The following is a 9,167-nucleotide window of genomic DNA, read 5'->3' on the forward strand; positions in this document are numbered from 1 at the left end:
CTATTGGCTCCTAGTGATGGCCAGTGGAAGCACTGCTCATCCCCAGGTGTTCTCCTGTTGGCAAGAAAAGCAAAACTTCAATATTCAGCCTAAATGTATTGTTTTTTCCAACTCTTCCATCTCCTAAAGAGAAATAAGTATTGCAATAAAAAAACCAACACATGCATTGTTAGGGGTAGAAAGATCCAGGGATTTCCAGGTTCCTATATTTGACATTCAGAATTGCTGTGAGGCACTATTTTATACTCTCAGAGAGATATGTAGTTGTTCTAGTCTGAATTGTCTATCCTCGAGTCTTTCTTCTTCCAAAAGAGAAATTAACTTGTGCAACTTTTCTCAACCTATTTCCCTCATTCTTCTGTTCACTCTGCTGTCCTTTCTTTTTTTTTGTCTGTTTCCTAATAATGTAACTAGAACTGTGTCTATTCTATCTCAAAAGTGGCCAGAATAATCCCTGATCCATTGATAGAATCATCTCCTATTTAGGTATCTCCGAAACGTTTCCCTTTTTAAAACTACAGTCTAAAGCACTGTGGTGAAGTCCAGCTCAGTGCTGTTGCTTTTTTGCAGAACATTATCATTGAGGGTCTAAATCCCTTACCGCTTGCTCCTGTTCTCGGTTTTGTTTTCTAGATTGCATAAGATCTGTTCAAATCAAGTCTGATTGTTTCTACATAGGTGGTTTTAACCATTGCAATAATGGTGCCCCTTTTACTTATAGTGAGACTATTTTCCAGTCTTTAATTGGATGCTTGACTTTCCCTCCCTTCAACATCTTGTATTTTGCAGGTTTGACTCCAACAGCAAATAACGATGAAGAGTTACGCTTTGTCATCGATGATCTTCTTCAGAAAATGATGGTGGGACAAAGTGCTGTTTCCGTTAAGCAAACAGAGACCAAATCAAACAACTCTTCCATGTATTGTGGAAAAACCAAAATCTTTATGACTAATTCCATGGTAAGCATGTTACATCCATCCCTTGGAAGAACAAGGGTGTGCTGCTGCAATACAGGTCACAGCCCAGTTCCATTGTAAACAACTACAAAACTGCTGACTTCAGTGGAAGCAGAATTTCGCACCCTGTTCACATTATTTCCCAAACAAAACAAAAAAACTTTAGTATGTGAAAACAATCCAATGGGAGTAGGAATTTAGTTTTTTTAAAACTCCATCGGGTAAGGGACATGAAGCATTCACCCCCACTGTACCCATTTCTGTGCTCACTCATTTACTGTTGCTTGCCACAGCTGCACTAAAGATTATATTCAGTTTCAGGTTGATAAATTTCATTTCTCTCCTATGGGCTTGTCTACATTACCCGCTGGATCGACAGGCAGCGATCAATCCAGCAGGGGTCGATTTATTGCATCTAGTCTAGACGCAATAAATCGATTACCGAGCACTCTCTTGTCTGCTCCAGTACTCCACTGGAGCAAGAGGTGCAGGTGGAGTCGATAGGGGAGCATTGGCTGTTGACTTACGGCAGTGAAGGCACCATGGTAAGTAGATCTAAGTACATCAACTTCAGCTACATGAATAACATAGCTGAAGTTGTGTAACTTAGATTGATTCACCTCGCCCCATGCCCAGCGTAGACCAGGCCTAAGTGTCAAATTCCCTGTTCACAATGTGCTTAACACGCAGCTGGACTTTTAACTACCTACTTTCTGAATTGGGCCTAAGCTAATGAAGCAGACCACTTTCTATCAAAGCCAATATAAGAAGCTTGTTTAAAGTATCTATCTTCTAGGCACTTTCCACCCCTAGGTCTCTTCCCCCCTCACTTTAGGAGTAGCAGGTTGTCTAATTAGCCTGTCTTTTCAAAATATGATCTACAGTTCTAGAAACCTGATATTTTCAGGTCTCCATAGATACATTAACCCACCACTGTTTAATAGTTTTTCTAAAACATGTTCATGCAAAATACCAAAGGATCCATGTTATAAATTAATGAAAAATGAGGCCAATCGCAGCTTTTTCCTAAATGATTGAATGAATATGCAGTCTATTACTAGCAAGATTTGTCCTTGACACAGCTAGAACAACTTGAAGCTAGAAGAGCAGCAGTACTATCTGAGAAAGTATTTTGCATTCAGTGTTGCTGGAGAAGATTTAAGCAGAGGAAGCTATCAAAGCAGAACTGGTCTGCTACCATCATCCAGGCTGGTAGGTGAAAGCTGATACAGGTGTGATTTGATGTCAAAAGTAATTTTTCCAGATGGGTTAAATATTTAGTGTGCCAGGGTCTGGGTACCATAATTGAACATTGGCACAAAGTTTCCAATTAGGAAATATATACCGCTGGCTTTGTTATAGGTGAGTACTTTGAGATCCTCTGTATGGCAGTTCCTTTATTCTTGACTCTTTTGATTAAATCTTCAGCTGCTCGCTCCTGGTTCGCAAAGAAACATTTCCAAAGAATGCGCAGGGCTGCTACTGTTATAAAGCATGCGTGGAGAAAATGGAAAGTAAGTACCATACTAACTGCACTGAGTCAGTGTCTGATTGCCTGCTTCTTTTTGTGTGCTTAAAAATATTCTCCTCCTCCAAATAGTCAAAGAAAACATAAAAGTACATTGCTGTGACTTGGTGTTTTATTCCTTCCCATTACTATAAATCTGCCTCCTGTCCTCTCTTAATGGGAAAGGAGAAAACTGCACTCTGTAGTCTCCTCTCCTGGGACTGGAGTTAGTTTCCTCAAGCTGAAGGAGTGGGAAAGGCAAGAATTCAGAGTTCAGTCCTGCAGTTAGTCCTGTCTTGAGGGCAGTGGGATCAACTCCTCAATTGCTCTTCAGCTTCACTTTATGGGGAGTTAGTGTTTTAACTAGCCACCCAGGCTTGTTGAATTCTGCAGAATGTTGTCCTGTTGGTTGAATTATCCATGTTATTTTTGGAAGATTCTAATAACTTAGAGGCATAGGAGGCTAGTTCTGAACTAGGTCCATCTGCGCCTTTCAGTCTCTCAGGAATGTTGTATTGTCTCCCTTCCCTAAGGCAAGGATGGATGTGCTAGCAGCAAAGGAGCTAGATTACACTGAAGAAGAACTCCGTTCCTCTGTTCCTGGTGCTACCATTTTCTTAGACCAATCACCTAGTCCACTGGAAAAGACTTGGCCTTTAAGTGCAATAAGACAGTTCTGGCCTCTTGGACTAGTTCTATCTACTGCACCTGTTACAGTGGTTGGATTTCGAAGAGACCCATCCCTTCTGGCATGCTTGAAAATACTTCATCGGAACAATGGTTACAAAGTGGAGAGCAATCTGTTTGGCTGTGGTATCACCTCCATTAGAGCACTCCCACAGGTAATGTACCTAACGCTGAGAACACTTCAAATTCAGCAGGATGACCTGACATACAGTGAGCACTGGTTATTGCATAATGGCAGAACTACTGTCCAAACTTGAGCCTCGTGCTTGTGAGACACAGCCTCACCCCACAGATGCCCAAGGCTGAGGGAGGCTTCCTGGCTCAGCCAGACTTCCTATGACTCTAGGCGTGGCACAGATAAGTTAAATGACGTTTACGTAACTTGTTCACTCCACCAGGCCACTGAAGGTTAATATAGGGTCAGAGGAATTTTGAGACTTTGAGATGGAAAACGCTTGCATAGAGCAGATACTAAAGAATCTGCGACACTAGGGCTTTTGAGAATTCAGGAGGAGGGCAACGCCGAACTCTTTCCTCTCCCACTTCTTTGTTTCCAGAAGAGATCAAATTTTGGAAAGAGTCCATTAGGTAAAATTACCCCCAAATAGTCAACCCCACACTTGCTTCTCCAAAAACCGCTCTTTAAAGGCCTACCTTTTTTTTTTTTTTTTTTTTTTGTCCTGTTTCTCAGCGTGAAATAACTCCAGACACCATCATAGGACACTAAGCATGAAGGAACACTTGTGTAAAGTGATAAATGTGCTCAGCACACAGGGGCCCTAAATTCCAACCACTGGTTGCACACTGGTGTTCACAACCAAAATCTCCTATTTAAAAATGTAGTACTGTAGCCCCTGCTGGTTTTACTGGTGTGTTGTACAAATTCTTCTCTGCTGTAATTTCCCTGACAGCTGAGGGACAGATTTCACCACCCTTACTTTTAGTGAGTTGTATTTACTCACTCGGCAGGTAGTCTAGCTTTAGTGGGCAGGTGACTGAACAAGGTATGATTTGTTGACTGTTGGTAGCAAATTGAGCTGTGTGGAGGGCTGATTTTTCTCTCCCTCCCCCGCAACTAAAAACTAATTATTTCTCTTCCTAGGGCTCTGTCAAGTTTCACTGCAAGAAGTCTCCACTACCTCATGCAAACATCAGTCCACATAACCAAGCCTGTATGATCACTGGATTCAACCAAATCTTACTAGATAGGAAAAAACTGCTCGCTACATAATGTGGACTTTTGGCCACCTTAAATATTTATTGCACTTTTTCCCTCAAGGAAGGACATCTTTCAAGCTGCTGCTTCTAAATGTTTTAATCTATCTACAATATATTCCTGCATGAGACAGCTCAATTTAAAAATATCTGCTGCTACCCTGGTGCCTTGATTTCCCTCTCCTCATAGTCGCATATGTAAGTATATGGTTACAGGTGCATTGGTCGCTAGCATGGATTTTTCTTTCTCCTATAGGTAATGGAGGAAGTGGTTAATACCAAGAAAACACTACAGTAGGACTACAAACAATCATAACAACCTTTAATAGAACTACAGTATTTTGGGGGGAAATAACTGAACAGAACTCTGATCTAATAGAAAATATCCTTTCAGCACTCCCCCATACAGGGAAAAGTAAGAGGGCAACAGTGAGTTTTTTCAAGGAATCTGAACCCTACTCTTTTCCCCCCCCCCCTCCTCCGGAGGCAAGCATACAGCCACTTCCTTCAAATAGCACTAACATTCAGCAGGTTGCTAATGCTTACGAATAAAATGCAAGAATTGGTGGAGCTTAATGCTGGACACCGTCTTAGGAAAAGTGAGCTCAATGTTTCTGACCAGCTGAAGAAAAATTAACATGCTGCTTTTAAGCAGTTAGATGTCACATATGAGTTCCAGTCTCTTGGTGCTGCTAAGCTCCAGCGCCCCTCACTGTTACAGCCATCTCCAGCATTAGGCTCACACATGGTATAGGAGCAGATGTGGTTCTTATCATGGCAACCTTTAGTGTGATAGAGGACAAATGGCTCTTTCTTCTTACTTGACCTGAGGCAGGGAAATGTACGTGCATTTGTTTTTTTATGTACGTGGCATTTTAATAAACTTAAATATCTTGTGCAGCTCTCTGGACTCTAATTTCTCATCAAGGTTTGTCAAATGCTCGAAGGATAAAGTTAAACACTAGTGGACTTAATCTTTCTCCTTCCTTACACACCTGACAGCAGCAATGCCTGGCACAGGCATAGTTGGCAATGGAACCTCTAATTACACCTACTACATGCACACACATGCCTCCCTTCAGCCACCTGTAACAAAGCTTACCATATGACAACACTGGAAGTGTGAATTAGAGTGCTGATATGCAGGAGTTTAAATATGTTTTACTGAGGGGAAAACACACACCTGAGGCTGTTTGAGCAAAGCACATGGTAATAAAATGTTTCTTCCAGTTTTAGAAAAATTCATGATTAGTTCTGTTCCTGAAGAGTCTCTCACTCCAGAAGACAATTCTCTTTCTCTGGAGGTTCAACAACTCTCAAGCAGCAGTCTGCGAACTCCACAAATAATGGCTCTTGCATGTATGTTTTTATGAGGGAATCTTTTTCTTTGGCTTGATCTACAGTTAGCAGCAGTTGCTGCAGATGGGGGTTGAGTAGTAAGCTTCTCAGTTCTTTAGACTCCCCTGTTTTTAAAAATATATATATTAGAGGAGGAAGAAAGCCACATTTGAAATTAACAGGTGGGGATTAATCATGGGTTTGAAAGTATGTGTTTTTTGTTTTTTAAATCAACCCAATGCTGCATCTGCTTGAGGAAAGCAGAAAAACTTAATATGTAGGAGGGAAACTTGCATCTCTATTTAACAAAAAAATTCCTAAGCTCAACCTTTCCCATTATCTGTTGCCTAAGAGGACTTAAACTCACCCTTCCCCCTCCCCCGCCCCCCAGAGCCTCAGCAGACACTACTTTTATAAATACATGATTTCCTGCAATTTAGAGAATAAGTCCAGATCAAAGCTTGGTTCTCCCACTAGGTCAGGCAATAGAGTCAAAGATTGTATTGCTTCAATTCAGTTTATCTGAAAGTTACTCTTTGTACAAAGACTAAACTTAATACAAACCTTACCAATCCTCCCAAAGGCATAATAAAGATGCCCATGAAGAACTAAATACTGAGCACTGACTTTAGCTTTTAAGCAAATTCTTAGGTGGTGTGACTGAAGCAGAACTGCAGTCAGCTCTTAGAGCAGACATCATAGATTAATCTTAAAGGTTACCTAAGAGTTTGAGTTTCTGCAGTGGGACTCTGTCTGCCTCATCATCTTCTGTCAGGATATCATCTACAGACCAATGGCTTCCTAAGGCAAATAGAAATGTGGTTTTACGGATAAAATAGGTTAGGTCCAAAAGCAACAAGTCAAATGTTTCTGTCTACTACCCCTCATTTAGAACTCAGATGCTTTGCATCACCCCTTGGCAATGGGGTAAAACTCAGATATGAAATATCTAGACTGTGTGGAAGAACAGACCTTCATCCCACTTTCCCGTAACCTTCTGAGTACCATTTAATGTAGAGGTCTTCCAGACAAGACCTTACACATTTGCAATACCTGAAACACTGAATAGGTATTCACTCACATGGCACTTTCCATAAAAGAAATGACTTGGCCCTTCTTCCTTTGGCATAAATCTATAGGACTTGTTTGAAAATCTGGGCCACTACACATCCAAGTTTCTTTTTTTGAAAATTTAAATATGTAGATAAGAGTAAAGTGTTAAGATTAAACTCACATGCATTAACTGCAGAGCACATTAGGTTGTCACAAGGTACTTTACAAAAGATAGGTATTTAGTATAAGGATTCTGGGTTTTAAGCATATTCTAACAAGCTGAAGGCACAATTATATTTTGAAGCAGTATAATTCTAACCAAGCGTGCTCCATTCTACAGTTACAGAAAAACTTTCCCTCCCTTACATAAACAATGGCAGGCATTTCGGTAAAATAGGCAAGCATTCAGCAAAGAGTTAGACCTGTTAAAAGATTGTTTCAAATTACAGCAATTATAATAATGCTTTAATTTTATGTATTAAACTTGTTGGTATTTATGGGGGGGTTTTAAAGGTATTTAGGCAGTTTTAACAGGTTTACAAATCACTGCATTTAAATATCAGACAAAATTATAATCACAACAATGAGCTTTTGTTTAGAAAAACATTATACTGTAATCTAATCATTAAATCTCTCTAACTGTATTTCAAAGGAAGCCTCTACCATACCCAGGATGTAGTGTTGCTGGCACTTTTATTGGACAGAGTGAAACTTCTGATTACATATTTATTAAATCAGGCATGTTTATCAACTTAATATAAAAAAAGTGGACAGGTGTACTTTTTTCTCCTTTAGCAGACAAATATTTTTGCCTGAATACTGAATAAATGGTAACCAAATATGTATTTGTCCTATTTTTCTGGGAATGTAATTGGTGTGTTAATTTTCCTAGGTTTTGGGCTACTTTTCTTTCTCCAATGAGATGCTAGCAGCACCTAGCAGATGAAAGGTTAAATCTTTTGTTCTTTTTGTGTGACCATTTCTGCTAAGAAGCCCTGGAAAGCTCATTTGGTAATAGCTATCCAGAATTTATGCTTTTCATATATTTATAAAGGAAGCAAACATACCTTTGTCTTGCACTGATTTAACTCTTCCGAAAAGCGAGGATGTATCTGTAATCAGCGTCTTTACAACCTGATCCTGTTTTGGTATACACTGTTCTATGAAAAATTCAAAGTTACATTAATTCTTAACAATGGGAAGGTCACAGCTACAAGTCAGCAGTATTTTAAAAACTGGCTCAGAATAATGTACAACTCTGAGACAAAGTCATAGTCTTACCTTTATGCTTCTTGTAGCAGGGGACAGAACAACTACAAAAAAGAAAAGTGCCATTTACAAAAAAAACAAACACACTAGTTAAATGTTACCTGTGCTCTGCCAGAGACTAACTGCAGCAACTCTCCTGGCAAACCTCGGGGATGAGCAGAGGGCTCTCATCGGAGCAGCGAAATAAGTTATTTCCACTCCCACCAGTGGGTCTGGGCCCAGCAGCACGTGTGAATGCAGAAACAATCTCATTTACTTGTAGGACAACGGGGGAGCCCCACCATTGTTCCCTCCTCTGCCCCCCCCCCCCCCCCGGAAAGGACAAGAACAACAATCACTGGGCGGAGACACAGACAGAGCTGGGCTCTAGGGACTCCTGCTCCCAGCAATAAGCCGGGGGGGGAAGGGAGGAGAACGATTATCCCCTTCTCCACTGCAACAGGCCGCGCGTACAGGCGGGGGGGGGGCCCTTCCCGGGCCATGCAGCCGGCACCAGGGGGGAGGGANNGGGGGGGGGGGGAGGACGACCGGCCTTCCCCGGGGGGTTCTGCGGGGGGGAGGGACACCGGCGACCCCGCCCCCCCCCGGACTCACTATCTGGCCCTGCAGCCCGGGCAGCGGTATCGAGCGGCGCCGCGACCCGCGCACACGCAGCAGCCGCTCCCCTCCTGCATGCTCCGGCCACCGCGGCCCACGTGTGCGCTCCTGGGGCCAGTCAGGCTCCGCCCCAAGCCCCGCTCAGCCGCGCGCCCATCGCCTCCACCCGGCTCTACTAATCCATCGCCGATGCGCGCCGCCCCCGCGAGGGTGGGGGGGCTGTGGGCGTGGCGGGGGCTGTGTGAGGGCGCTGGAGGCTCTGTGGCGTGGGGCTGAGGACTGGGGGCCTTGGCCCATGGAGACACACCCCAGCGCCCAAGGAACAGCCGGAGACAAGATGGGGGGGGCTGTGAGGAGACTCCTAGTGCACAAAAATCATCATGGCTGTCCTGTCACCCCCCCGCCATTAATAGTCACTGAATCTGCCCCTGGTGTGATAAATGGGTTGTGGCGAAGTGCCCTCAGGACAGGCAGGCTCCTCCCACCCAGGGGTGCACACAGGGATCACTGGGTGAACACCTGTTCTGTTTATTCCCTCTGGAGCC

The 9,167-nt window shown here is 42.8% G+C and overlaps 2 protein-coding genes across 2 annotated transcripts in view; one reads left to right on the plus strand and one right to left on the minus strand.

The window, feature by feature from the left end:
• Positions 1-5,265, plus strand: part of MYO19 (myosin XIX) — a 29,913-nt gene extending 24,648 nt beyond the window's left edge. Inside the window, exons 21-25 of the mRNA XM_032779332.2 lie at positions 790-959; positions 2,039-2,168; positions 2,385-2,470; positions 2,997-3,305; positions 4,253-5,265. Coding sequence (XP_032635223.1) covers positions 790-959; positions 2,039-2,168; positions 2,385-2,470; positions 2,997-3,305; positions 4,253-4,381 — 824 coding nt within the window. The 3' untranslated portion in view covers positions 4,382-5,265. The remainder of the gene's footprint in view (positions 1-789; positions 960-2,038; positions 2,169-2,384; positions 2,471-2,996; positions 3,306-4,252) is intronic.
• A 243-nt stretch (positions 5,266-5,508) lies between these two features.
• ZNHIT3 (zinc finger HIT-type containing 3) lies at positions 5,509-8,732 on the minus strand. Its single transcript, XM_032779341.2, has 5 exons — positions 8,620-8,732; positions 8,038-8,069; positions 7,824-7,916; positions 6,424-6,504; positions 5,509-5,828 (listed from the first exon to the last, which is right to left on the minus strand). Exons 1-5 carry the CDS (start codon positions 8,697-8,699, stop codon positions 5,638-5,640), a joined length of 477 nt encoding a protein of 158 aa, XP_032635232.1. The 5' UTR covers positions 8,700-8,732; the 3' UTR covers positions 5,509-5,637.
• Between the last annotated feature and the right edge of the window lie 435 nt (positions 8,733-9,167).

The sequence above is a fragment of the Chelonoidis abingdonii genome, chromosome 20, assembly GCF_003597395.2.
Source record: "Chelonoidis abingdonii isolate Lonesome George chromosome 20, CheloAbing_2.0, whole genome shotgun sequence".
Taxonomy (NCBI): Eukaryota; Metazoa; Chordata; order Testudines; family Testudinidae; genus Chelonoidis; species Chelonoidis abingdonii.

What these genes read in the sequence shown, in the direction of transcription:
- ZNHIT3 (XM_032779341.2), bottom strand. Translation starts at nt 8,699, where the DNA reads ATGCAGGAGGGGAGCGGCTGCTGCGTGTGCGCGGGTCGCGGCGCCGCT. An exon ending in CCGGGCTGCAGGGCCAGATA is followed by an intron (nt 8,070 to 8,619) that starts GTGAGTCCGGGG and finishes TCTTTTTTGTAG; the next exon opens with TTGTTCTGTCCCCTGCTACA. An exon ending in CTGCTACAAGAAGCATAAAG is followed by an intron (nt 7,917 to 8,037) that starts GTAAGACTATGA and finishes AATTTTTCATAG; the next exon opens with AACAGTGTATACCAAAACAG.